Source organism: Rhinolophus sinicus, chromosome 5 (assembly GCF_057876585.1).
Source record: "Rhinolophus sinicus isolate RSI-liver-muscle chromosome 5, RSI-T2T, whole genome shotgun sequence".
NCBI classification, from domain to species: Eukaryota; Metazoa; Chordata; class Mammalia; order Chiroptera; family Rhinolophidae; genus Rhinolophus; species Rhinolophus sinicus.
This window is the reverse complement of record NC_142505.1, coordinates 94,547,560-94,575,512: the sequence shown is the minus strand read 5'-3', so window position 1 is coordinate 94,575,512 and position 27,953 is coordinate 94,547,560. Positions and strand designations below refer to the sequence as shown.

Sequence of the window (27,953 nt, the reverse complement as noted above, 5' to 3'; positions counted from 1 at the left end):
CAGCCAGGAGGACTGCAGCTTGTGCCCAGGTACATGCTTGGAAGCTCACGCTCATGTAGGAAATCCCCCAAAGGCAGGGACAAAGGAGCACCTGTACGCCCCTGCCATCACTCCACCCATTTGCACACATACTAGTGTTCAGGAGAAAAGTGCTCAGCGTTTCATCATACATCCCAGATTGCTGGATGGGGGAAGGGAAGATGTTGTGACAAAAAGAGAAATGAAACCAAAATGTCCCAGCCCGTCAGCACTAACTGGAGTATAAGAGAGGGACTTTGGGAAGACAGACAGACTCCTGGGGTCTGGCAACAGCCAAAATGTCCAAAGGTCCTCTCATTCTCTGTCTGCTGATTGAGCTATGGCGGCTTTATCTGAGTAAGTGTCTGAACCCTTCCATGCAGCCATCCCTGTGGGGCTCAGCATCCTGTGACGGATTTCCATGACTGATCAGGCCTCAGTAAAGCAGAAGCCCATTTCATTCCTGCCTCTCCCCGACCCCACGCAGGGTTTCTTCTTTGGAGGGTCTTTTTCCTTCCTGGTACATTGGGTTTATCCAAAGACTGGTTTGGGGGTTTTAGGATGGGACAATTTGTGTTCATGTCAGAAATGGCAATTTAAGAAGAAACACAAAAATAAGGGGTCAGATGAAATGGGGAAAAGAAATGTCTTGTGCAGCCAGAGCCAAGGGAATTTGTTCTGGTAAGAGCTCTTATTTTAATTCTTATTTTCCTCTTTCTCTTCTCTTCCTTTTTTTCCAGGAATTTTTGTTTGCTTTTTGTTTTGTTTTATTTTGCTGGGGATGAGGCTTCAAGGTGAGGTTTCTTTCTGCATGTTGTTTCCAGGTGTTGGACTATGCTGATGTAACCCTTGGTTTGGGCCAGTTGAGACCTTTGCATCCTGGTGGTATAGGGCTGAATGCTTGGGGCTGAGCTGTAGTTGTGTCTCAGTAACTAGCTGTTGATGTTGACCACGTCTAAATTGCTTTGGCTCTTCCATGTATGAAATAAGGGACCTGGATAAGACCAGGTTTAACAGTCCATGATTCTAGGACTATACAATATCTAGTGTCCCTTGCAGTTGTAAAAGTCTATAGTTATTTGGGCAAGAATCTTTCAAATGTGCTGCATGAGAAAATACCTACATTCCAAGGAAAACAACAGTGTTCCCTTTACCCCGCAAACCTTGGTCATGCTGTCCTTTCTGTCTTTCTTTCCTCTCGGACTCCAGGCATCCACAGGTCTCCTCCTAAGTCAGGCTTTTCCTGAGCATTCAGACTGGTGTAAGCGTTTCTGCTACGACTTCCTGCCCTCCTTGGAGTCCCTTTATCAGAGAACTTGTCACCCTAGAGTAACTGCTTGCTGAACTGTTCCTCACCCCAGATACTCTGTAGCAGTTAATGGAATGAAAGCAGTTCCTGTCACTTTCTTTATCAATGTTCTTTAAAACAATTTATTAAATTTATTGGGGTGACATGGGTTAATAACATATACATTTTGAGTGTACATTTCTATAATACCTCATCTGTGTATTGCATTGTGTGCTCATCACCCAAAGTCTAGTCTCCTTGCATCGCCATATATTCGTATTTGACCCCTTTAACCTCTTCATCTTCCCCCCCGCACCCCTGTTCTCCTCTGGTCACCACCATCCTGTTACGTGAGTTTGTTTCTTTAGTTAGCTCGTTTGTTGCTTTCTGTTCTTTATCCCCCACGTGAGTGAAATAGTAGGGTTCTTGTGCTTTTCCATGTGACTTATTTCATTTAGCATGATACTCTCAAGATTCATCCATGTTATTGCAAATGGAAGTATTTCATCCTTTCTATGGCTGAGTAGTAGTCCATGGTATACATGTACCCTGTCTTCTTTACCCAATCAGCCACTGAAGGACACTTAGGTTCTTTACCCATGTTTGTAATGGTCTTTATCTAGTCCTGGGAACTTGAGGTGTGGAGGGTTTCATTACGCTGAAAGAGGCTGGAGTCCAAGCCCACATTCCCTGCTATCAGCCAGACCCTGATTGAGCTGCTGGTTCAGCTAGGGTGGTTTTTCCAGCCCTACCTGAAGGAGTCAGCACCTAGTGATCTGTTTTCCATGTGTGCCTTTTCAAAAATGATCAATTTAGAAGAGACTCACCGAGGATCAATCAGAGCGGCATATGCTCTTAAAAGATGCCTAATTGAACCCTTCATTCTGTAGATGGTGAAACTGAGAGCCGGACTGCGGAAAGGCCTTTCTTAAAACCATCAGCTGGGGAAAGAACCAAGCTGGCACCAGAACCTAGGTTGTGCCCGCCATGCTGAGTAATTCCCGAAAAGGGGAATTGATTTGATACCAACGATTCCTTTGTGCCAGGGTGCTCCTTCAACTGGAAGGAAGAGTTTCTTGTCATGTTTTTAAATTCTGCGGTGCGTGGTTACTTGTACTAATACTTTATTAATTCCATGTGGCATTTGATACTTTATCTCATGAAAACCTTAGAAACGCTTTCTGAGGTGAGTGGTTATCAATCCCCCTTTCTCTTACGATGATAATGAAGTCACAATCATTGTGGCTTTCCTCCAAGAACACAAAAGCAGTCACTGACAGAATGAGGTTTCCAATGTAAGCCGAATGGGTGTTTTTCTGCCCCACCAAATTGCCTGCTTCCTTTTTTAACATGAATTTTTAATCAGATGAGTAATACAGAAACACAGAAACACCCTTGGTGATAAAAATCACAATGTTATAAAGCTAAAATCCCTTTTGACGATTACTCCCAGCCCCCACCCTTTTCCAGTGATCACGGAAATGACTGACACAATCAATTGGGTGTATATCCCACCAGATGCTTTTCTATGCATTTACCTTCATATGTCTTTGCCCACCAACAAAATGCAAATTGTTTTATCAAATGGTTTTATATTTTATGTGTTGCTTTGAAATTTGCCCTTTTCATACATTAATAAGGCTTGGAGCTTTCATGCCAATTGATACACCTTGAATTCTAATGATCTACCCACGATGCCAAGGAATTAATAAGCCATTGTTTTGCCATGCCCATATACACATTGTTCATTCCATTTACACGTGTATGAGGGCTGCAGTAAACATTTAAAAATAGGTTTTCTTGTGCACGTGTGTTTTTCTAGGGTAAATAAAATGAAATCACTAAGGCTTAGCTAGCCCACATGCGTGTTGACTATTAATAGAAACTGCCAAATTGCCACAATGTGGCTACCAATTCCTACCCCACATCACTGCAGTTTATTCCAGTTGTTTTTTCCTTAGGTTCTGTCTGGCCAACACTTGATATTATCAGCATTCTAATTTTTTTCCAGTCAAATAGGTGAAATTTACTGGCCACTCACATTTCCTCACAGAATTGCCTGCTCTGCCCTTTTCCAGTTTTTCTGTTGACTTTTCTTATTGAGTAGTAGGATGCCTCCTTCTCTACTACTGTGTTTCTCTGAAAATAAGACGGGGTCTTATATTAATTTTTGCTCCAAAAGACGCATTAGGGCTTATGTTCAGGGGATGTCATCCTGAAAAATCATGCTAGGGCTTATTTTCCGGTTGGGTCTTATTTTGGGGGAAACATGGTATGATACTTAAGAAAACAAACTGATGACTCTCCCGTAGAAATAATTCTGCGTATTTTTTAAATTAATTTTTCCAAGTATTCGTAGGAACAAGCTCGTATTTTAGAAGTTAGGCGGTTTAGGTTGTGTGTTCTGTGTTGCTAACATAGTTGAAGGTGATGACAATGAATTTCTCATCTTTTCTCCTGGTTTCATGGTGGGCAAAATGGACTTCCACAGCATTTTATGATCTATGAAACATTTCCACTGCGGCAAAGTGAAGAGACTGTGAGTTCAGGGAAGGCTCCAGGCTGATCTGAATTTGGAATGACCTTTATCATCAGAGCCAACCATGAAAAACCCAGGAAGTACCTCGTTTTGCTCACTCTCTTAGCGACTCTTAGGGTTTATCCTCGGCTTCTCCTAGAGAGGGATACCTGGGCGTTCCTGACACTAGTCAGGGAGGAACAGGCGACTGCGGACCACGTCTTCCACAAGTTAGCTAAATGGGCCAACAACGTTAGTGAATGGCGAGTCTCACCGGGCGGGGATACCATGAGGAAAACACTAGGCAGGTATCTAGGTGCCCGAGAGGAAGCTGGATGTGTTCTGATGATCCGGAGCTTCAGCCTGCCTGGCTCTCCCTTCAATAGCATTTTTTTTCTTTTTAAGAACAATCACTGAGGTTCAGTTAAACCAGTGGACTTCATATTTGCAGTAGTGAAAGTGTTTCACAGATTCTCAGAGATGGATGTAATCTTAGAAGAGCTTGTCCAGTGTTCCTCAAACACGGGGTGAGTAGCCAATGACATCAGAATGGCCTGAAGAACTTGGTTATGTCCACTTGCCTGGGCTTTGGCCTCAGAGATTCTGACTCAGGGTTGGTCAATAAACTATGTATGTTTAACAGTCTCCCCAGGTCGTGCTGAGGAGCAGCCAAAGTTGGGAAATATGGATACTTCATTTTAGAAATGGTGGTACACCTTCCATCTCAACCTCTAGCATTTTTGTGTGTCATAGCCGCCGTTCTATATAATTCCTGTGGTCTCTTTCAGTTCCAACCTTAAAAAAAAATCTTCAAACCCCACCTGACTTTCTACTGTCTAACGACAAACAAATGGTCCAGCGTAAATTAATTTCTATTTCTAGTACCGAAAGGAGGGAAGGACAATGGGGTGTAGTAGTCCGACGACCTATCTTCCTGCCATCGCACTGTCTGGGTGGAAGACAGAGGGAGACCCATCTGAAGCATTTGAGTCAGTAGCACATGAGCACATCGGTAGAGTGATGTTTTGGGACCTGTTTGTATGAGTTCGTGGAATTGAGTCAAAGGGTCAGGATTATTTCTTGGAGAGTTTATTGGCTTATTGAATGGTCCTCAAGATCAGAGTTTTAAAATCAGCACAAAGGTCTTGCTGTGCAAATGAGTTTAGAAACTCAGGTGGGTCAACTGTCTTTGCTTGGGAGATGGAAAGATGTGGCATTAGGAGCTCAGCTGTGGCAAAGTGCACATCAGAATTTAGACTAACGAAACATACACACTACAACTCTTCATCTTCCTGGCAGCAGCTATGTGCGCAATCACCGTGTAGCGTAACAGAGATGTTAGTACCGCACAACCTCGTTTTCTTATCCTTCCTCACAGCTCCAGCTGCATCAGAGACCGTCGTGACAGGGTTTTTGGGTCAGTCGGTGACTTTGCCCTGCATGTACTCATCGTGGTCACCTGGCAGCAATAGCATGTGCTGGGGCAAAGGCTCATGTCCCAACTCCAAATGCAACGAGGAGCTTCTCCACACTGATGGGACAAAGGTGCTCTCGAAGAAGTCACCCAAATATGCACTTCAGGGGAATATTGGGAGAGGCGATGTGTCCTTGACCATCTTCAGCACCATTACAGGCGACGAAAGCGTGTACTGCTGCCGCATAGAGGTGCCGGGCTGGTTCAATGATGTGAAGAATAACGTTCGGCTGACGCTAATAAAAGGTGAGCACGTGACGGGGCTGGTGTCTGTGGAAGGAGAGATTCCGCGGTTAATGTAGGCGATGGATTCAGTGGGTGGTGTTGGAGAGGCTTTAGCTCCTCAGGCAATGAGTGGGCAGGTGAAATCTGGAAGGTGTTCCTCTGACTAGAGGAGCCACGGTAGGAAGCAAATGCCCTTGGGGCCCAAGAAGGCCCCAGAAGGGAGTGAATGAGCTCAGTGTGGTGGGTGGGGGAGGGAACTGCAGGGACAATCTACAGGAGGCAGCTACTGCTTATCTAGGGGATTGTTGCCTTGCAGAAATTCCGGCCCAGTGTTTTCAGATCTGGCAGTTTTTATATGAGCTATACTGATCTTTGCATGGTGGCACATTGTGGGGACAGAGCCAGGAGTGCCGTTTCCAGGCTCTTGCCCTCACGTGGAAAGGTGCTCACTTGGGTAGTAAATGGCTATCAACTGTGATTGGATGGTCATCAGCTGTGGCCGTCAGCTATAACCAGTGAGGCACTGGCCACTAATATGACTGCTATGACTACGCTAGCAGAAAATAGGGGCTAGCAAGAAGATGGTGGCTGGGATAGCAAGGGATTGTGGATTACAGAGAGGCGGATGCCGCCAGCGAGAATATAGTGGTGTGACTCTCCTATCTATATCTCTGAGGGTATTCATTTTTGGCCTCACCATATCCTGCGTTCTTATGTGGGGAGCGGGACCAGAGACCCGCCTGACACCCTGCATGACACAAATATTTCAAAATTTAGAAAAACATATACTGTGTAAACTAAAGCGTGTCCATGGGTCAGCTTCAGCCCAGAGGCCAGTAGTTTGCAACTTCCGGCAGCAGGGAAAGGGTGTGGGGTTTGGAGACACTCACAGCCATTTTCAGGTGTTCTTTCCTTCTGTTACTATCAGTTGCTTTAGGTGAAATTTGGAATATGGTGGAACTCATAAAGATTTCAACTGCATGAAGGGCAATACTCTATGGGGTAATTTCTAAGTCCCCTTGAAACTAAGTATCTTTCTGGTCCACTAGAGTTAATGGAAATTTGGCATATTTGAAAGGGTGGTATCTGCAGAATAAGTGTGGCTGATGAACCCAAATTCAAATGTTTAGGGGGTGAGCAGTGCTGGCATGAACCAATCTTTAATATCTGAAAGACTACATTGTTACCCTATGTTGCATACTTTGGGCCTAGTGTTTTTTTTAGATTTTAATTTGGTTTTATCGTGGAAAGAATACCTAATGTGAGTCTACCACCTTAACAAATTTTCAAGTGTACAATACATTACTGTGAACTGTAGGTACAAGGTTATGCAGCAGATCTCTAGAATTTATTCATCTTACTTGACTGAAATTTTATATTGGGGCTCACTTTTGATGCAGTCGTCCATTTACTCATTGATGTTTTTGGAACACCTACTATGTGATCGACAGACATTGTGCTAGGTAGCAGATTTGTACCAGAGAACAAAATAAATACAGATTTTCCCTCACGGAGCTTACCATCTAGTGGGAAAAGCAGACATTAAACAATAATTATCAAATAACTGTAATTATGAAGTACAATGAATGCTGTGAAGGTCAAGTAGGACAGTGTGAAAGTATTATTACAGACTGCAGATGACCTCCATGCAGAGGCGTTTAGCTCCATCCTTTTAGATGAGGAGTCAACCTGATGAAGACAGAGCCTGGGAAGCAGCAGGTACAGAGTCCCTCCAGCCAGAAGGTCACTAATATGTGCAAAGAACTGAAGAAAAGGCTGGGGGAAATGAGAAGAGTAGAGTGAAGATGTGAGATTGAAAAGAAAGACAGGACCAGGTCAGGTGGAACCTTGTGGACCAGGTTGTGGGGTTGGCTCTTTCTCTTAAGGGCATGGAGGACCCATCAAAAGTTTTACGCAGGAGACTGACTTAATTAGATGGGTCATTTTAAAAGATTCCTCCAGTCAATATGTGAAGAACAGAGTGGAATGGCCAAGGCTAGAGGCAAGAAACCCAGATTTCACGGGCATTACAGTGGTCCAGGCCAGTGGACCCGCTAAGGGCGGTAGAAACAGACAGAAATGGATGGATCCCAGATATATTTGTATTGTTTCCCTCTTCCTCCATCTCCACTTGGTACCAGATGTATGATCTGTTGTTTACAGCCCCAACAACCACGCGTCGGCCAACCACACGTCGCCCAACGACCACCACTATGACAACCACAGCTGTGCTTCCAACAACAGTTGTGACTACACCTGCACTCACAACTAGAATACCACTTGAGACAAGAACCACCACAGCCCTCACAGAGGTCACGGCAACCACGTGCCCTCTGACAACACGAGGCTCCCTTCCTGAGGCAGCCACAATTCTTCTGACCACTGAGCTTCCCACAGAAGGGTCCACCCTCACTACAGGTATGTGGGACAACGGCCATTCTTTCCCTTCTGCTGGCCAGATGTATCTTGGGTCCCTTGGCACAGGGTTCTACTGAGTGGGCAGCACAGAGACTTGCTCTTGGGTGTGTATATGTGTGAATGTGTATGAGTGTGCATGTGCGTGTGTGTATGTGTGTTAGTTTTCTAGGACTATCATAACAAATACCACAGACGGGGTGGCTCAAACAACAGTTGATTTTCTCACAATTCTGGAGGCTGCAAGTCTGAGAACAGGATGCCAGCAGGGTTGGTTTCTTCTGAGGCTGCTCTCCTTGCCTTATAGACGGCCACCTTCTCGCTGCGTCCTCACATGTTCTTTCCCCTGTTGTGTCTGTGTCCTAATCTCTTCTTATAAGGACACCAGTCCTATTGGATTAGGGTCCATCCTAATGACCTCATTTTACCTTAATTACCTCTCTAAAGGCTCTATCTTCAAATACAGTCACATTTCGAGTTACTAGGGGTTAGTGCTTCAACATATGAAGGGGGTGTGTGTGCACAATTCAGCCCATAACAGTATGTGTGTGTGTGCGTGTGGTGTGAGTGTGGTTTCGCTAAACTGTTCCTTTTCTTTGTTTTATGGTTTCCTTTTCTTGCCTGTTTTTTTTTTTTTTTTTTTCCTTTGTGCTTTTGAAAAGTCAGCTTTTTGGCTTCTCCAGTTGACTCCCAGGAATCCTAGAGATGCCAACAGAAGAACCAGGAACTGTCCCCCCAGGTCAGACTCTAATTCTGTCCTGCCAAGGATTAAGTCTCTTCCTGAGCATTAGACGTTGGTTGAGGAAAGGCCTCCAGATGCCTTATGATATTTTTTGATGGTGAACTGTTCTACTCTCTTTTTTCTTCCTCTTTTTTTTCCTTTTTTTTTTGTTTTTTTTTTGTTGTTCTTCTGCAGCCTTCTTGATCCTGCACCTTGGACCTCTCACGGAGTTCTTAGCTCCGTTACTTACCGAGGCTTAGTACAACTCTCACCATGTTTCCACCTCTGATTCTGACAATAAGATTATTAGAAAACAATCATCAGCTAGGTAGCTTGAAGGCTTTCTTTGGCATTTCATCTGCCACAATAAAACCTGGATAATTTAAATAGCTTTACAATATTCAATTGGCTAGTTCTATTATACTCTCAGTAGTCACCTAAAATCCATGAACCCTACACCAATAAAGTTTATATGTGTTTTTAACTCCTTTTGCCTTTAAAAGAATCATCTTAAAATAGAACATTGGTAGTTTTTCCCCTAGATTCTAAAAATTAATTGCAATCTTTGAAGAAAACCTTGAATATGTAGAAAAGCACACAGACAACTATAAAAATAGTCCCAAATCTCACCACTGACCACAAACACTTCCTTTTTAGCTTCCTTTTATCAAACTTTTTTCTCTTCCAGAATCAGAAACTTTCCATTTCTCTAGTAACTCCCAGACAAGCACTGAGGTAACTTCTGAAGACACTACCTTACTCACATCCAAAGGTATGTGGACACGGGCTCTCTTCTTCTTTCCTTACCTCTTAGATGTAGGAGAAGGTAACACTGAATCGTGTCATTGAATCAGATGAGTAGAGATGACTTCTGGATCTGCATTTCATGAAGTTCACCTGGGACAAACATGTGAAGGCAGCATTTGTGGCTCCTTCATGCCTGTGGATGAGAGCCAGGGGAACAGAGAGCGATTCATTTTGATTTGTTCTTGCAATTCTCCACGACAGCACGTGTCCAGAAATTTGCCTTTTCACCTTAGGCTAAGTGGTGCTTAGCTGTCTCATCCTGATGCCAAGCACACCAGTCTTCTTTGTTGAAATCCAGGGTGGACTCACTTTATTGGCTGGTTTTTTATAGTGGAGGGAGAATCCTTTCATTCATTTGTCCTTTCATCCGTCCATCAAGCTTTCTTTAGCTATTTACTAGGACCCTGGGGGGCAGAGAACTCCCTAAAAATAAGACGTGATTCACATCTCTGGGTGTTAGAGAGGACTGCCTGTTCTACTACCCCAGTTCTACTACCTTTTGCCAGGGGTCTCTAGCCTCGGTTTACTCCCAGCTTTGCTGTGGAGTTGTGTAACTTCATGTATGTAAAGGTTTTAGATGAGTGCCTGGCACATTAGTAAGCACTCAAGCACTGCCTTGACGGGGCTTACTACCATGCAGAGGAAACAGACCTCTGTGAGGTAAATAAACCAAAGTGATAGTACATGAGGGGTAGGACACCATGGCAGACTGCTTCATGTGTGTGCTCTAGTGTCACACTACCTGGTACACAGTCTGCCTCTTACCTGCTGTGTGACTTCGGGAAAGTTACTTAATCTCTCCAGGCCTTGGTTTCCTCACTGGTAAGATGGGAATAACACCTTTCTTAGGTGTCTCTTTCTGAGGATTAAATGAAAGCATGCATGTATATCACTTAGAGTAGTGTCTGCCATGTACTAAATGCTCAGTAAACATTAGTTGTTTTTTTCGTTTGTTTGTTTGTGTGTTTGTTTTTCTGACAGATGTCAGTTTAGGGGACAGAGGGGCACCAAAAATAAAAAGACACTCATTTACCTAAGTTTGTTTTCTCTTTTCCTTCGTTTTTACCCCCAGAGTCCACAGCTTCAGTTTCCCAGTCAACAACCACGGAATTGATGTGGGAAATGAGTGACTCAGGGACTTTTCTTCATGTGAGTGGTTTTGTCTTTGGCCGTGGGAACAATCTATTGTCTGCCTATTGTCTTGGGATTCCGCTGTTTTTGTTCCATTGTGGTTACATCCTCCTGCAAGCTAGGATGAAAGTGAAACACGCTGAAAGCATCCGTGCTGGCTTCTCTCTTCTGCCTCATTTCTGCACCCCTCTCCCTCAGCCACTTCTGACGTGAAGTTAGGAATGCTAGTAGGAGACTCATCCATTCATCTTTCAAAATATTACGAATTTATTTTAAATTACACATATATGACACTACTGTATGTTTGTGAGGGATACATCGGGAAAGAAGTAAAATTCCGTCTGGCTCCCTTGCTAATCCCAGCCCCTCCTCTGAGGTCATCACTGCTATTACTTGAAGATAATCATTCTTTGTCTCTTCCCTGCTGTATGTCTATAGATAGATACAGTTTTATTCTGTGTGTGTGGGATTTTTAAAAAATGCTATCATACTGTATGCAGCCTTCTGCATTTTGTTTTATTCAACTCGCATTATATGTTGGACCACTTTCTTCCTCGGCCCATGTAGATCTGCATCGTTTTGTTAAATTGCTGTGTAGGGTTTTGTCCTATGGATACTGAGTGTACGCATCACCCAACGGGAGGCACTTCAGTTGTTCTAATGTTTCATTATTGTAAATAGTCTGCAGTGAACATTCCTCATGTGAGTACCTCCTTAAGCGTTTATGAAAGGGCTTCTCTAGCGAGGGTGGTGACCAAGAAAGAGAAATGCGAGGCTGAAAGAAGTGTGCACTTTTCAATTGAATAGCTGTTACAAAATTGTCCGCCGGAAAGGCTGTGCCAATTTATTTTCCCCCTCACAGACTATCTGCTTTCCCATATCCTCCCTATACTTGGTGTGATCATTTGTTTAATTTTTTTTTCAATCTCCTGAGAAGAAGATGTCATCTGTTTCTTGTGTTGGTTTGATTAACAGAGAGTTTGAGTGTCTTTCTATATGTTTATTCGCCAGAAAACAGCCATTCTTTAACTCTGTGGAGGAGGCAAGGTAACATCACTCACAAAGGCTCAGAAGATAAAATTGGAGGGGGCAGACAAGAGTGAGTGGAGCAGGGATAGGTTTTGAAGGAAGCCAATAAATCAGGATGAAATGCAAGGGGGATCTCATGTTGAAAAGCTTTGGCACACAGTAACTCACACGGGGGAAGACAGAAAATCTGGACTAGATGTTGAGAATTGAGGGAAAACGAGGCACCAGAGATCCCAACCTTCTTTGTCCATGGGATGCGCTAAGGATGGGAGGGGCTATTTTCTCTCAGAAGAGAAGGGAGCAACTAGAAAAATGATAGCTGGTGGGCAAGGAGTTTTCAAAATGGTGTTTGTTTCATTTAACTCTTGGGCTATTTTACATTGAATTGCGAGGGAGCGAGAGGTCATCTGAGGTTTCCTCCTCTTCTGTAACATCCTCCTTGATTCATCCTGGGAGAAAGAGAACACTTGCTCCAATATCCAGAGGCTGGATATTGCTGAAGGGGAACTTGTTATAAGAAGGTCTGTCAGTCTCCATGGAGCATGTACTCATTACGGAAGAAATGAGGGTTTATTGAGCACATATCACGTGCTGGCACAGTGCCAAGCTCGTCACATGGGCCACTTCATTCAATCCCTCTTTAGCAGCTACTCCGATTCCTATTTTCCCTGACTTTCTCAAGCCCACACAGCTCTCGGTGCCAGGCCCAGGAAGTCTAGCTCTGAGTTCATGCTCTTAGATATTATTTTATTTTACCTTGCTCTCCAGTCTGAAACAAAAGATCACAGTCTTTCATCTATCGTTCTCTCTTCCCACTGGTTTTGGTAATAAAACATTCATAATAGTCATGGCAGTTATCATCTCCTCAGGACTTAGCTATGTATTTAGGTGCTGTACTAAGGATTTTTAACATGCATTTCCTTACTTAAATCTCGCAATGACCATCTAGTCAGGTACAGATATTACCCCCATTTTACAGATAAAGAAACAGAGGCTCAGAGAGTTTAATAAGCTTACACCTAGTTGTTTTCACACTACACATTTTCATGCTTGCCTCATTTGATTTTTTTTGCAAAACTCTAGGAGATAGATACCATTATTGCCTGCACTTAAGAGTTCATGAAGGTTATATATCTTGTCTGGGAAATGACGGACCTGGATTTAGCCCATGTCGGCTCCTCTCTGATGACATTCTAGCACCATGCTATGCCGCTTCCCATGATCTCCCCTCTGGAGGCTCTTATAGAATAAGACAACTTCTGCATTACATCAAAGTGCTTTCAACCCATGTCCGAGGACCTAAGTGCCTCTGTGGGGTTTTCCTTCCCTGACTGACTATCCCCAGTTGCATCGCATTTCTTCATGTGGTTTCTGAAGGGTAAGGCTTCTTCCTTGGTTGAGGACTGGTTTAAATCATGAAAGAGGATCTGGCCAAAATGATTATTCCCCTACAATTAGCATTACCCAGAGAGGCAATTTCTCACCTCCACTCTATGGCTGCCTAGAATTGAGTTCAGGGATGTGGGGTGATTTTCCCAAGATCACACAGCTAGAAACACAGACAATAAAAACCCTCATGGGTTATCCTTCAGCATAAGGAACTCTGTTAGGGGAAGACCAGCGCTTAACTCCTCCAGGTACCTAGAAATGTAAATCATTCCGTCTGGCCTGAGATTAATTCATTTCTTGCTCGGCAGTAGGAATGCGTGAAATCATTCCAAATTGCTCCCTAAGGACCCAGTCTCTATTGGGTAGGGACTCCGAAGCCAGAGCAAGTAGAGCCACATGTCTGTCGTCTTTTAAATAAAATCAGGTGGCCTGGGAGTAAGTCCTCTGTTGCTTATGCCTCGGGCTCACTTTTACCTCCACAATAATGTCCCAAATCCTTTCTTTCCAGTCCTTCCTTCTCACAGGCTCCTGGGTAGCATTGGGGGTCGGGGCGGAGGGGGGAGGTAAAGAGCTCTGTTGGGGAGTCTGAAGGCTCAGGGTTATATCCCAGCTCTGCCATCTTGTGCTGTTTTTTTCCCCCTTTTAGAATTTCAGGTGAGTGACTCATTCTCTTCTCTTCGAAATCTCAGTTTCCTCAAAATATAAAATCGATATTGTAGTACTTATTTCATAGGGCCATTAAGTGAGGAAATGCATGAGAAAAATGCCTAGTACATAATTATGGGCTAGTGAATGATAATCATCACAATGGATTCCTATTTTCTCTTGTCCGTACATCTCTGCTCTTATTCCTACTGCTATTTCATTTTTAGGCCAGTCCAGCAAGGTAACAAGAGGCCACTTCCAAAAGCTCCCAGCTGACTTGCTGTTTCTTATAACTACATAAACACGTTTTGGCTTTATGATTTTTTTTTTAACTGCTAATAATACCAGAGAAACAGCTGATGAGTGACAAAATTACAAACTTGGGGAAGTTACACAATCTTTTAAAATCTCATGGTAGTAATTCTCTACTCACTACTAGAATAAATCTGAGATTCTGAAAGCTTTTTACTGACTCCTTTTCAGATGACTCTACAGACCTCTCAATTATTGGTTTTATTCCTATGGGTGGACATTTTTCATCTTCGGCTGCCTCTCACTTGTTTTGTTATTTTTACATTGCTCAATGTATGGAGGCTTCACTCTATAATTTAGGCTTAGAAATTTAGAAATGGCTCAGTTATGGCTGAAAAAGAGCCGTGGTCGAGTTTGCTATGCAAGGGCTTCCAGATTTGTGTTAGTTATTTTATAAGACACTTCCAAGAACATATCTCCTACTTCAGTAGCCTCCTCCACTTTTAAGGTGTTTGGTCTGCAGGCATCATCTTAAGACGCCCCACCCAGGGAACCAAATCTTCACTTCTCTATAGCTGCCTAGAATGGAGCTCAGGGATGTGGTGTGACTTTCCCAAGATCACACAGCTACACAGAGTGAGAGCGGGGAATCACACCCAGTGTTCATGGGTATTACGCTTGTGTGCATGAATTCTTGGGGATTGAAGGGTTGTTGTCTATGAAAAATGGGGAAACTGAAGCCCAGAAGAGGCCAGCAAGTTGAGAGAGGCCTTGCAGTGAGTTTGGAAGAGACCTGAGACCAGGGCCAGTTCTCCTGATCCCACGTGCAGATAGATCCCTGGCCTTTGGTCCAGGACTAGCAGCCAATGTCACTCAACAGAGCTTTCCTGAGGGCAGATGTTCCTATTTGATCCTAAACTATTAGGATTCACTTTTTCTCAGTCCTCAGATGGGTCATTATACCCATCAGCGGTATGAAGCCAAAGCTGTAGAACAATTTCAAATGTAATGGACCCAAATAGGCACGAGGGCTTTGTCAGTCCAAAGTGGGAAAAATGAACATTGCTCTGGTGGTAAGAACACTTTTCTTCCCTTGAGATTTTTACAGTAGCTTTTTCTTGGCCCCAAGCTTAGGCTGGTGAATGTGTAGAGAGGGGTGCTTTCAGCAACATTTGTTCTATTGCTGTATCTTTGTGTTTTACAAAGCCAGCCCCTACATCACGATCCAAAGCAAGCTGGCCTTTCCATGGAATCAAAGGATTCTCAGAGGGAAAGGTGGTTGGAGAAGGGATTTTCTATCTTTATTGTGACATTTGGTTTGGGTGTGTGGAAATAGGCAACATGATATTTGGTAACGGCTTTTCAGATCTGTCATTCATTAAACACGGCTTATCTAGTTGTTTCTGTATGTGGCATAGGACATAGAAACATAAGTAAGTCATGACCTCTGCTCTTGAAGGGGTGACAGTTAGTGAGATAGGCAGGCTTGTATGTAACAACCAATTATCCCGTATGCTTTGTTTTGGATAGAAGTATGGAAGGGTGCCCTGGGTCCCCCCAAAAGGGAAGAGATAGATTCTACCTTGGAAAGGAGGGCCAAGACGATTTCATTCAATGAGCTTTGAATTGGTTCCTCAAGGATGAGAACATTTCATTGAGCAGGGAAAGATGAGCAGGGAGGGAGAACAGCACGAACGCAGACAGGGGGCTTGATAAGAGCATGAAATCTTGGGAGATTGTTTTAACAGTCTAGTTGAATGTCATGGAGACAGGAAGCTGGGGGTGGTCTAGGTTCTCAAAGGACGTGATCGTTGGGCTGAAGAATTTAGATATTCCAGGGTCATAAAGAACCGTTCATGTTTTCTGAGTAGGGAATGGCGTTTTCAGTTCTGTTTTAGGAAAAACTGCTCTGGCAAGAGTGTGGAAGATGTATGAGAGGGGAGTCGGCTTGGAGGCAGACAGGCAAGCCAGGAGGCTCCTGCAATAATTCAGGCTGGAGATGAGGGTCTAGACTAGCATGATGGCAGCAGGAAGAACAGAGAGGACAGAGCCAAAGCCATTTAGGAGTGAGAATCAAGAGAACTTGGTGACTGAGTCAGCATGAAGCATGACTGCGTCTCTGTACTTTGAGAGGCTATATCAATGCGACAGGTTAACTGATAAGGGAACCCCAGGAGGAAGAATGAAATTTGTCAGGGAGATCTTGAGTTTGAAGTGCCTCTGGGAAATGTCTAACAGGCATTTGGAAAAGTGGAGCTGGGCTGCCTTAGGGAATGCGTGGGTGGGATGAGGGTCTTTGATGATTGGCACCTACCTCTGATCAAATAGCAATTACTCTGATGATTCACCTTATAGGTGCTGAATAGGGACAGGCCACTATACCGATAATTTCATACGTATTATCTCCTAAGAGACAGTTCAGGGCTATAGATATAATTTTAGGGGGTCATTGATAATAAGTGCCTTATCTAGAGCTTATTATATGCCAGGGCTGGACTCAATGCTTCAACATGTTATCTCATGGTGAAGCATTGTCTGGATATGTGAAGAAGATTCTATTACATCTGTTACAAAGGAGAAAATAACAGGTTTGGAGAAGTTAAGAAATTTGTCAGAGTTTGAACCCCAGGTCTCTTAGCTCTTGAAACTGAGCTCTTAAACACTTTATTATATTGTCTCCTAAGCAGAGCTAAGCTCTCATTGAAGTTGCTGTGGGATCCGCTAAAGATATCGTATGAGATGAAGGGAAGGATGTAGAGGTGGAAAAGGAGACACACATCCCCATCCCAAAGGAACTGTTGCATTGGGGAGTGTGGCAGAAGCAGAAAAGCTGGCTAGGGAGGTAAACAGGATGACACCAGAAGTAAGAAGGGATCCAGGAGAGCACAGGGGCAGAGGGAGCCGGGTTGACAAAAGTTATGGAGGCTGTAGTTAAATATTAGGAAATTCTGAATGCTGCTCAAGTAGAATGAGGCAGGCACTGTGGCAGGGGGACCGCCAAGTGAACAGTGCTCTAGCTCTGCGGGGGCGGGGCTCCCTGAAGTCCAAAGATGAGCAACTGTTACAGAATGAGTATTAGGGGTTCTCTCAAGAAGTTCAAGGGTAAATATTTAGAAGAGAGGCAGGATAGAGAGAGGGGGGAAGGTGACTAGAGCAGGGTCTGTCCTGGTGGAGGAGAAGGGGATGCAGTCAAGAATGGAGGAGCGGGTGGGATTGGTCTAGAAATGGAAATAAGAGAGAAGGGAGTGAGGATAGAATAAATGAAGTTGGGAAAGCAATCAGATCTCATGGTGGCCTCCCAGGGACGTAGGAGAAGACTGGGGAACCAAGACCTTGAACTTGGAGGTCATCCAGCCCATGAACACCAGCCCTGGCCATGGACTGCAGTCACAGGGAGCTTAGTAAACATAGAGAGTGCCCTACTCTACCCAAGACTTGCAAAATCATAACCTCTGTGGGTGGACCTAAGAAACTGCATATTGAACAAACTTCCTCAGGAGATTCTTTTGAAGCCAGCCCAGCCCTGGTCCTAAGAAGTCATTTAGGAATTGCTGGTGTAGTACACTCCCCTTATTCTTCACAGAAGGAAACTGAGGCACAGAGGCATTATCAAAGTTCAAAGAGAAATGGGATCTGGGCTCTAGATAGGCCTCTTTTCTGGCTTCCACATCACAGCTTTCTCCCCTACACTGCGCTATTTTATTAAAGACGAAATCAAGCCCTGTCAGGCCTTGACACTTTCCTGGGTCCTCAGTTGTTCAAGGACATGAAGAAGTTGTAGGAGGAATTGCCATTCTCGGTACAAGCTCAGCAGAAGGAACAGAGGAAGGCAGGGAAGTGAAGCAAAGCTCATTTTCACTCACTAAAGCCGTTGTTAGGAGGAAAGAAATTGGATGCAGTTGATTTCAAAATCAACATCTTTCGCGAGGCATTAGCCGATTTGTTTTATCTCTCACGCCCAGTGCTTTTCACGGGCTTGAATCAGTTGATAGGCTGGCAGCCTGGGGATAAAGAAAAAGGACAAAAAGTGAATTCTCACCATGCTTCGCACAATAGCATTATATTGTACCAACCATAGAAATGATTTTTTTTTTCATTAATCAAGTTGGAATTCAATCCATGTAATTCTAGCATCGAACAACAGCTCACCTTCAGAAAGGTCAACCAAATAAGATGAAAGAGCTGCCAAGCTTTAGGAGAGGCCCGTCCGTGGTGAGGCAATCAGAGAGGGAACCAGAAAGTGTCTGTTGCCTTTTAGAACACAGAGCCAGCCCTACGATGGGTCCTCCTTCATGGTTAACCAAGTTTGCTGGGTGACTCACTCTGCAGACCAAACGTCCCGCTGACGCCAAGCCAGGCCCTGCAGAGAGATCTCTGGTTTCACAGGGGGGTAGGATAAAACGGTAAACCTCAGGGAGTTCCGTGATGAGGGATCTGTGCTCCTCACTGTCAACCCGTCAGTGAATAAAGGCACCGATGCCCTTTGGCAGAAGCCTGTCTGTACCTGGGGACTGCTGAACTCTGTGATGCTCAGCAGCCTGGAAGAGGGGAACAGAGGTGGCATTTGTTCTCAGAAGTCATTGCTCCACCATTTACTAGCAGTATTAGCACTAGTTAGGCAACATTGGGCAAGACATGGGGCCTCCCTGAGCTTCCGTTTCCTCCTCTTTCCCTAACTGTCCACAGTGATACAATTTAGCTTAAGTTCGCTTACCTCATCGATTCGTTTGGAAGGTCAAATGTGATAATAAACGTAAGCGCTTTGTGCATTTTCAGCTGCTCACATTGTGCTCATCATCGCCACCATCAACAATAATAATTGTTAGGATTGCGTTCCAGAAACTGCACCCACCTAGGGCCAGGGCTCCCTTCCATTGTGCCATGAAACAGAGTGGTCCCTCACTCTCCATCACTGGTCTTTCCCGAGGAGGTGAGTGTGAGCCCTTGCCACATTTTCCAAAGGCCACAGAGCCCAGACGACAAGAGCTTGGGCCCTTAGGTAGATACTCCTGACTCTGGCGTTTGTTCTCTCCCTTCCGAGCTATGTGACTTGAGCAAGTTGTCTGACATCTCTCGGTCACAGGATTCCCACTATGAGACGAAGACCGTAATGGCACTGACTGTAGAACATTTTCTGAGATCAAACATGCAAAGTACTTTGCACGGTGCTTGGCACAGAGGAAGTGCTCGTATAGGGTATCCATTTATTATTGTTGTTGCTCTCAATAATTCTGAGGGGTCATAGTAACATGTGCACCTTGCCACCTCCTTTAATCAAGATTTATTGATCAGCCAGTATGGGAACAGCAGTGCTGGGCACTGCCCTTTAGAGAGGAGTCCGGTGGGGAAGGATTAGGGATGAGGTCGTGTCTGCTTCACAGAGACTCTCTGATCTCAGCAGGTGCCACCAAAAGGCTGGGTGGTGACTCTGGGCTCTCACAGGATGACAAGCTATTTGTTGCTGGGGCACCTCAGGGGCAGTGGAAGGTTGAGGCAAAGTTCAGAAGTGGGGTGACTCACTCCAAGAAGGGTGTTCTAGAGTCTCTGGTTTCCCTCTCTTACCACATCTGCGTGAACTGTGAAATCATCTCCTCATTCCTTCCTCTTTCTGAACCACACTGGATGCCAACACGATTTTCTCTCTGTTCCATTTCAAAGTTAAAAAAAAAAAAAAAATGGACCCCACCCAATTTTGCCCTTGGAACTAAGGAACACCTACCTGACCCACATCTGTTGATTGATTGATTGATTGAAGCGTAGAGTTGCTCTTTTTGACCATTCTACATATTAGAGGTTCCCCCAAATTTAAAGGAATTATGTGAGTTCAATAAATGTATGTTTCTACTTTCAAAAGAATTTTGAAATTCCAGATCTGCCTTAGTGCTGCCAGCCAAGGACAGAAAATAAGGCTTCTAGTCACTTCCTTTGTAACTCATTACTCTGGAACCGGGAGCGAGTGAGACTCTCTCTCTAGATTTCAGTGTTTCTGTTGATTAACAAAAAATGAACCGGAGGAACTATTTTCAAATTCCTCTCAAGTCGAAAGTACTCCAGATTGTGATTTTTGGATCCCTTCTCTAGCCTTTGGCTGTTTAAGACCATTCCACCTGGAATCCAGAAGGGGGCAGCATAAGCCAATGCTACCTGCAAAAGACAAGAAGCTTCTCTGAAAGCTTGAAGGTGTTACTTTTAAAATTCTAGGATGGTGTTAAGATTGTATCATTGAATTGACTTATTTCAGAATGAAATTTGTTTTAAAAGTAGAAAAAGATGAGTCCCAGGGTCTATTAATTCAATGATGAGTCAACATATGTTTTAAAATGTACCCACTGGAGACAGAGAGCTTTTACTTCTCGTTGATTCCTGGCATGGAGTCCACTGGTTAGAGAGTTTGTGTTTTCAGATAGGATTGAATATGCTCCTTTTCTTTTTCTCTCAGAGTGGTTACAATTCACGATATTTTTGAGTCATTCAGAGTCAGGCTCAAATTTCCTTTTACAGTTTGTGTTCCCTTGGGCAAAAGATTTAAACTTTTTCAGCCTCAGTTTACACATCCATAAAATGGGTTTTATAAGCATTAAGTGAGATAATTTACATGAAGCGTTTATCACTCTGCCAGGCATGCATTCATACTCAAATTGATTTTGAGAGGGAGTTTCTAGTAAGTTTGAAGCAACTTTCTGCTAATAGGACGGGAACAGCAGTGATATTCAAAATGGATTCCTAAAAGGTTTTCTAAAAACGCAGTGCCATTCCAGAACTGCACGTGGCACATAGTTTTATTTGAGTGGGTGAGAGATTGGGTTCTAATCTACCAGCTTAGGTATAACCATCTTGAAAGGCAAGTCACTTATCACCCTAGGGTCTGAAGGTCTGGCGGTCTTAAGAGTAAAGTTGTGCTCAGCTATAACACGTGTAATTCCCTCGTTTCACAGGTGTTGTTTTTGCACCCGTAGGCTAACTATACCAGGAGTCAGCAAACTTTTCCTGTAAAGGGTCAAATAGTACATATTTTAGGCCTAGCAAGCCATGCATATTGGTTGCCTGTTGTTGCTATAACAAATTACGAGCAACACAGAGGGTTAAAACAACATAGATTTGTTATCTCACAGTTCTGGAGGCCAGAACTCAATGTGCCAGCAAGGCTGTGTTCCTTCTGGATTCTCTATGGGAGAATCTGTGTCCTTACCTTTGTCAGCTTCTAGTGGCCGCCTGCACTCCTTGGGTTGAGGCCCCTTGCTCCCTCTTTAAAGCCAGCGATGTAGCATCTTTGAATCTCCCTCTGACCTCTTCTTCCATCATCACATACCCCAACGTTGACATTTTTGCCTCCTTCTTAGAAGGATCCTTCTAATTCCATTGGGCTCCCTGGACAATCCAGGATAATCTTCCCATCTCAATATCCTTGACTCAATCACATCTGCAAAGTCTCTTTTGCTGGGTCAGGGATTCACAAGTTCTGAAGATGATGTCATGGACACCTGCGGGTGTTGGATGCCATTATCCTGCCCACCATAGTTCCTCAACTGTTCGAGAGACAAATGACTCCTTCTTCTCTGACCAGATCAATAATGTCCTCTTTTTAGTAAAACATTTATTGACAATTTGTTCACACACACCTCCATACTAATGTGTACATTTGGAAATACAGCTCTCCTAAATAAATATTGAAAGGATGATGTGTAAAGAAATGTGCAGAGATGCTCTCATTTTCCCCAGTGGACGTCCTCGCACACTCATGGTCACCTCCAAGCTTTCTTTGGAGACCATTGTCGTGGACCATCCCGGTTCTAGATTCAATGCAAAACATGGTACCAAATCTTCCTTCTTGCATCCTCCTTGCATGCCAGGCTATGTACATGATACAACTGTGTTCTGGCTCCAGTATAATAAGGTGCTTAGAGCATAGGTGTTGATGTCACTCAGGCAGGTTCAAATCCCAGCTCCGCTGCCTACAGCCTATCTGACCTGGGTCATGTTGCTCAACCCTCTGAGCCTCCATTTCTTCACTGGCAATACGGGATCGTACCTGCCCTGTAGGGTTCCTCTTGAGAACTAAACGTTCAAAGGAATGTTAGGGATAATATGCCATTAGATTAACACTCCTGAGTTCAATACCAGGCCCTGCGATGGGATTTAGCCCTTTGTTGGATGTTGCTTGGCACCCACTTCCTGACTCTTAGGCTGGCCACCCCATCGAAGGCCACTTTCATCCTTTGTATGTCAATTTCCTTTAATGCCCATATTAGGTTCCCTGGGCTGCAGTAACAAGTAGCACAGGAGGCTTAATACAACAGAAGTATATTATTTCGCAGTTCTGGAGTCTAGGAACCTGAAATCAAGGTGTCAGCAGGGGCCGCCCTTGCCCTGAAGGTTGGAGAGGAGACTTTCCTCGCCTCTCTCTCTCTCTCCCGTTCCTGGTGCCCTGGGATTCCTTGGGTTATGGCAGCATCAGGCTAATCTCTGTCCCCGTCTTCACACGGCCTTCTCTGTGTGTCTCTTTGTGTCCTTTCCTCCTCTTATAAGGATGCCAGCCATTGGATGTAGGGCCTAGCCCAAATCTAGGATGATTTCATCCCAGGATTCTTTACTAATTCCATTTGCAAAGACCCTGTTTCAAAATAAGGTCACAATCTGAGGTTCTAGGTGGACATAATTTGTGGGGTGAGGGACAATATTCCACCTACCACAATTCCCCTCTCACAGAATTGTTTTTCTCGCAAGCTCTGGGAGGCTGCTGCCTTTGCCTGAAGGTGTTTGTGTCAGAGTCCAGGGCCCTGGGGCCATAAGGCTCAGGAAGCATGGACAACAGACACGGAAACCTACAGTCTTGACTGGTCTAACCCCCACCCCCTAGCCGTTAGCGTCACTACTTTTCACAAGGACGAAAAAGCACCATCAACTTATGTTTCTTGTTGCCATTTGATGTACAACACTCTGGACCTTGCCGGGGTTCCCACTGGGGCTTTAGGCATTTTCTGAAGGACATAGGAGAAGAAAAAGTACTGTTTGATATCACTTGGCAGTGTTCGTGTTTGCAAAATGTCTCTCCCATTAGACAATTCCAATTTAAAATACAGATTAGCTCCGACAAAACCGACCCAGGCTGGCTTTTCTCTCTGATAGTTTCAATTTCAGGCTTATCCATCACAAATGATTGTAATACAACAGAATTTTGACAGAACAGGGGTAGGAGTTTTGAATTCTTACCTGCAATTTCCAGCTCTGGAGGATAATAGCAGAGAGAAAAACAATAATAACCGAGTTGTAGGATATGAAAACATGCTGAATTTCCCTCTTGGAGTTTTATGCTGCTAGGCATTCAACAAGTCACTTTTCTTGTCCAACAAATAAGCTCTCTTGTACCAAATTATGAGCCTTACAAAATCTATCATGTTTCTCCTTTTGCCTTTAATGTGAGGAAGCTTGGGGGAAATAGTGATCAGTTTCAGTAATTATTAGCCTAGATATTTATTCCATCCAGGCCTTGTCTATGTGTGGTGTTATATCCTGTTTCTATCAGAAGCTTTTATTACACATATGATTTTGCATCTTTCCTGGACATTTTCTCCTGCCCAGGCCTCTGTGACACTGCCCTCATTTTCTGCCTATTTCTGCTACTTCCTTCACCTATGTTTTAAGGGCTGGGTTTCTCTTTCTGCACATGCAGCCCTTGGGTTTCTGACACACTCTGAAGATTTTAACTGCTCCCTGGATACCGGTGATTCTCAAATCAGTATTTCCAACTCAACCTTGATTCAGAGTTAAATCCATCAACGGCTTGTTAGACGAATAGTGTTTGCATGTCTCCCTCAGGTCCTTACATGCAATGACTAAATTTGAGCTCCTCATCTTTCTCTCCCAGACTTACTTTCTGCTCTGCTTCCACCATCCCCAGTTTTAGGAGACAGTCAGGCAATGGCCCAGTGTCTCAGGTAGGAACCTGCGAGTTACCTAAGACTCTTGTCTCTTTCCACCCCCCACATTCAACGTCCACATGCTGTTGGTGTCCGTCCTAGGCATTTCTGGAATCTCTCTCTCTCCCTTCATTTCTACTAGCTCTGAATTTCAGACCTGGAATCAGGTGATAATCCCATGTTGGCTGTTCCCTTATGCTCCTAACTGGACCACGACATGCTTAAAATGTTTCTGTGGCTCCCCACTTCTTACAGAATTAAACTCTCTGGCACGAAACAAAAGGCGTTCCATGACTTGTTCTTTCCCATCTCAGCCTCATCCCCTGCCACTCCCAACTTTATACCTTCCCAGCTCCTTGCCAGTCGACATGGAACCACACTGGTTCATGCTTCCATAGTTTTGCTGATGCTGTTCTACCTAAAATGCCTTCACCATCTGTCTTTGCTTATTCTTTCACAACCTTAACTCAGCTCACGTGTTATTCATTCAACAAATATTTATTGAACACCAAGTATGTGCCAGGCAGTGTTGGGGTTCCATTGCTGAGTAGGCAGAGAGGGACACTGTCCTCATGGAGCTTAATTCTAAAAGCTCTCGCTGAAATACGACGGTGGCCTCTGTGCCCCTCCCTCTGCCCATGCTCTAGCGACTGTCCACACTCCATCTCCTACTGCATGGACTAGGATTCTGGTCTCCCTTCTCTAATGTACTGTGAATTTTGTGACGGTGGGGCCACACCATGCGCATCTCAGTGTTTTTGGTGCCTGGAACTGTGCTTAGCAGCTGATAGATTCTCAGTATGTTTCCCTTGTTGAACTCAACTATCGGTTATCAGTAAATGACTCCATGTCTCAGCTTAAACTTCACATTCTCCAGGATGCTTTTCAAGACCCTTTTATACTTGGAACAATTAAAACTGAGAAATTACAAACCATAGTTATTCATTTACAAATAAGAATAACAAATCATTACACGTTAACAAAAATAACATATTTTATGAAAAATAACTATTTTGCCAAATGAAAAAATATTAGTGCAATGAGTGGCATTGTTTTACATGTACAAATCTCAATGGCTGGATTAATAAGAGACAGAGTCTCTTATCTGCTCACGTCACATGTTATGTAACCGCTAGGACACTCCACTGTACATCTCATGAGAGAATGACAATCAAAATGGAAAATAATATCTCCTGAAAATCATTTTAATCTCATGGGTCCCTTGGCTATACTTTAAGAACCACTGCTGTAGAAAATGTGAACTTGAGTTCCGTTTTCTCTTTGACCTTGTTGCCTCTAGAAGTCTAAATCAGCCATGAACAGAAGTGCACAGGGCTGGGGAGAGCTTACAGCAAGGTGATCCAATCATGTAGAACGCAGCTCACAGCCCAGTTAGCTTTTACCTTGAAACCCATGAGCCCGACAGCCCAGATGCCTAAGACAGGACAATTTGGGGGTCTGGGTAAAATGTTTGAGGTTTTCCGAGATTTAAAAAAAAAAAAAGTTTTTATTTGCAATGTTGGCTTTGTTTTGATTTTGAGACACTTGGGCAAAAGGGTGGTGAGATGCTGGGAAGCTGTTGGCCGTGGGAAGGTATGGTTGGGATGGGACACTCGTGTGACGATGATGGTCAGAAACATGTGGCCCAATCGTGTTCCCCGTGTCTCACCAGAAGAAAATGGCCGGCAACCTGCTGATGACCATTGTTCCCTGCTTGGTCTTTCTCCTGTGTGCACTGACTGTGGTATTTCTCCTTCGAGGTAAGGAGGGCAGGTCCAGGTGGGAGGGAGCCCTTCAGAGCTGAGGAAACTCTAGGAGGATCTAGGGGTAGATTGATTCATTCCCCAGATTCCCCTTTCTATCATTGTCCTCATCCTGGTCAAGGAGGTGACAAATAAATCGATTCTCACTAAGATGCTACAGGCTTCGTGTATCATTCTCCTGAGAGAGTTATATTTTGGAAAAGAGAAAAAGAGGGCGTTTCATTTACTGGACACTTATTCTTACCAGTCCTGATGCTATACTGTTGACGCGCCTAACTCATTCCATCCCTGTTACTGCCGTAAGTGGAAAGTACTATTATTGTTATCATGTCTTGGGGTGGAAGAAACCCTGGCTCAGGCCCCTCCTCTGACTAGGATTGCCCCAGGAAGAAAGCCATGAATGATCCCCAGTCTTCTCATTTATTCCCTCAAAGCAAGCCTTCTTAACCCAGAGTCCACAGATAGAACAGGGGATAAGTGACTCCCTTGAAATCATGTACAAAAATATTCATAGGTTCTTAATCTGCATTTTCCAAGGGGCAGGGTCCATAGTTGCATTCAGATTCTCTAGCTGGTCCATGACAGGGCACCCCGCCACCCTCCCCCACACTGAAAAAGAAGTTTTAAAACACTGAAAAAAAGGAGTCGTAAATGGAGTTTATAGTTTTCAACCAAAGTGTAGGCATGTGGCATCTGGTCCTATTTTAAAATGGGGGAAATTTTATTCTGGAGTCATTAACAGAAACTGTTTCAAGGAAGTAGTGAGGGGATAAGATTAGTAACCATCTCAGATGTTTAAGCAACATAGTGAAACTTGTATATTTCAAAACCTGCCCCTCATGAACGCTGGAAAAGGAAATTTGGAACTTGGTGGAAGCCTGCCATTAGTTATAGTTGGGGGAATTCTGGGTACATCTCATAAAGAAGTGTTGTAAACCCAATGAGTACTTGTGTTCTGGGCGGGCAAATGACTGAAGAATGAGGCAGCTTAACACTACTGCCCATGGCGTTGGGACAACTTGGTAATTGATAGGCACGGCCTGCGGGCCTAAAGAAGCAGCTATTTGACCAAGGAAAAAGAATGGCTTTCCCTGCCAAAGCCAGTCCCTAAATTTTCACCTTTGGACTACCTCTATTCTTCATTAGGTAGTTTTGGGCTTCCCCCAGTATTTCCAATATTCTAGCATAGAACTCTACTTATACTATGGCCTTGTCTTTTCAGGGAAAGTCATGAAAACCAATTGCTTCCAGAAACACACAAGGTAATTCATCTTGCATGACTGAATGATTGTTGTAATGATAGTACAAGCTGTTACAAATGATTAGATACTACTCAGTGGTTTAATGACTCATGCTTGTGTTCTGATTAAATACAGGGTTGGAGAGATGGGACATTGGAGGTGAAAAGGATGTAGGGATTTAACTCACATTAACCTCTGTCTTGGTTAACACTGTGTTATGTTGGTCCAAAATGCAAATACAAAACCAGGTTGCATCAATAGAAGTATGGCATGCAAAAGAAAGAAGGTGATAGATATGTCTCGCTGTGCTAGAAAGTCTTTGTTCAAATCTGGGCAACTCACTTTAAAAGGACATTTTTAAACAAAAGTTCATGGAGAGGAGTGTTGTCAGTATGGAAAATGAAAAACAACATGTAGAATATCATTTCTGGGATATGGCTTCCTCTGCCCAATTAGACCATGGAAGCAGTTTTTTGGGTCTCTTTCTTTTCTTTTTTTTTTTTCAGTTTGAAGAGTCTATGGAGAGGGATTTTTGGATATATATCCTGTTCTATAACTTTTTGGGAAAGACGGAAAGATTTGGTGTAAACTGTGATGAAGACCTTGCCTTCACTTAATAATTGCATCAATGCCACACTGTTAACAAATGAATATTAACAAGTAGGGAAACTGAGGCTCAGTGAGGTGACTTTCGAAGATCATACTTAGCGATCCTTTTTTGCCAATAAACACATTCAGATCATGATTTTATATTTTCTAATATAGAAACTTTTAAATCCCCTATTAGAATACAGTGGCAAAAGCCCTTTATCCCCTGTGACCTTAGTTTTCCCTTCTGTGAAATGACTGGATGAACTCTGAGCCCTTCTAACTCTAACAGCCTTGGGTAGTTGGGTTGTAATTTAGCAGCAACCATTTATTTCTGGGTTTGGTTGCTCCCATTATCAGACTCTTTTCTCTTTGTAGGCTAGACAACATTGGAGAAAGTAAAAATGTCCTCGATGACTTGCAGCATGGAAGAGAAGATGAAGATGGTCTTTTCACACTCTAGTATGGCTTGAGGATGGAGCATTATGCAGGAATTGTTAAAATAAATCTTAGAGTGCATTTTTTAAAGCCC

General features: G+C 43.7%; 1 protein-coding gene across 2 annotated transcripts; it reads left to right on the top strand.

The window, feature by feature from the left end:
- Positions 1–224: 224 nt before the first annotated feature.
- Positions 225–27,953, top strand: TIMD4 (T cell immunoglobulin and mucin domain containing 4). 2 transcript variants are annotated; one of them, XM_019740247.3, is made up of 8 exons: positions 225–375; positions 5,203–5,544; positions 7,687–7,941; positions 9,348–9,431; positions 10,539–10,615; positions 25,505–25,589; positions 26,815–26,854; positions 27,800–27,953. In XM_019740247.3, exons 1-8 carry the CDS (start codon positions 318–320, stop codon positions 27,882–27,884), a joined length of 1,026 nt encoding a protein of 341 aa, XP_019595806.2. In that variant the 5' UTR covers positions 225–317; the 3' UTR covers positions 27,885–27,953. The 2 variants fall into 2 exon arrangements, with proteins under 2 accessions (XP_019595806.2, XP_019595796.2); XM_019740237.3 differs by having other exon boundaries at positions 25,502–25,589.

Excerpts from the sequence above, each read along its gene's own strand:
- TIMD4 (XM_019740237.3), top strand. The coding sequence starts at position 318 with ATGTCCAAAGGTCCTCTCATTCTCTGTCTGCTGATTGAGCTATGGCGG. Across the intron at positions 376-5,202 it reads GCTATGGCGGCTTTATCTGA|CTCCAGCTGCATCAGAGACC; the intron begins GTAAGTGTCTGA and ends CCTTCCTCACAG. Across the intron at positions 10,616-25,501 it reads ACTCAGGGACTTTTCTTCAT|AAGAAAATGGCCGGCAACCT; the intron begins GTGAGTGGTTTT and ends GTGTCTCACCAG.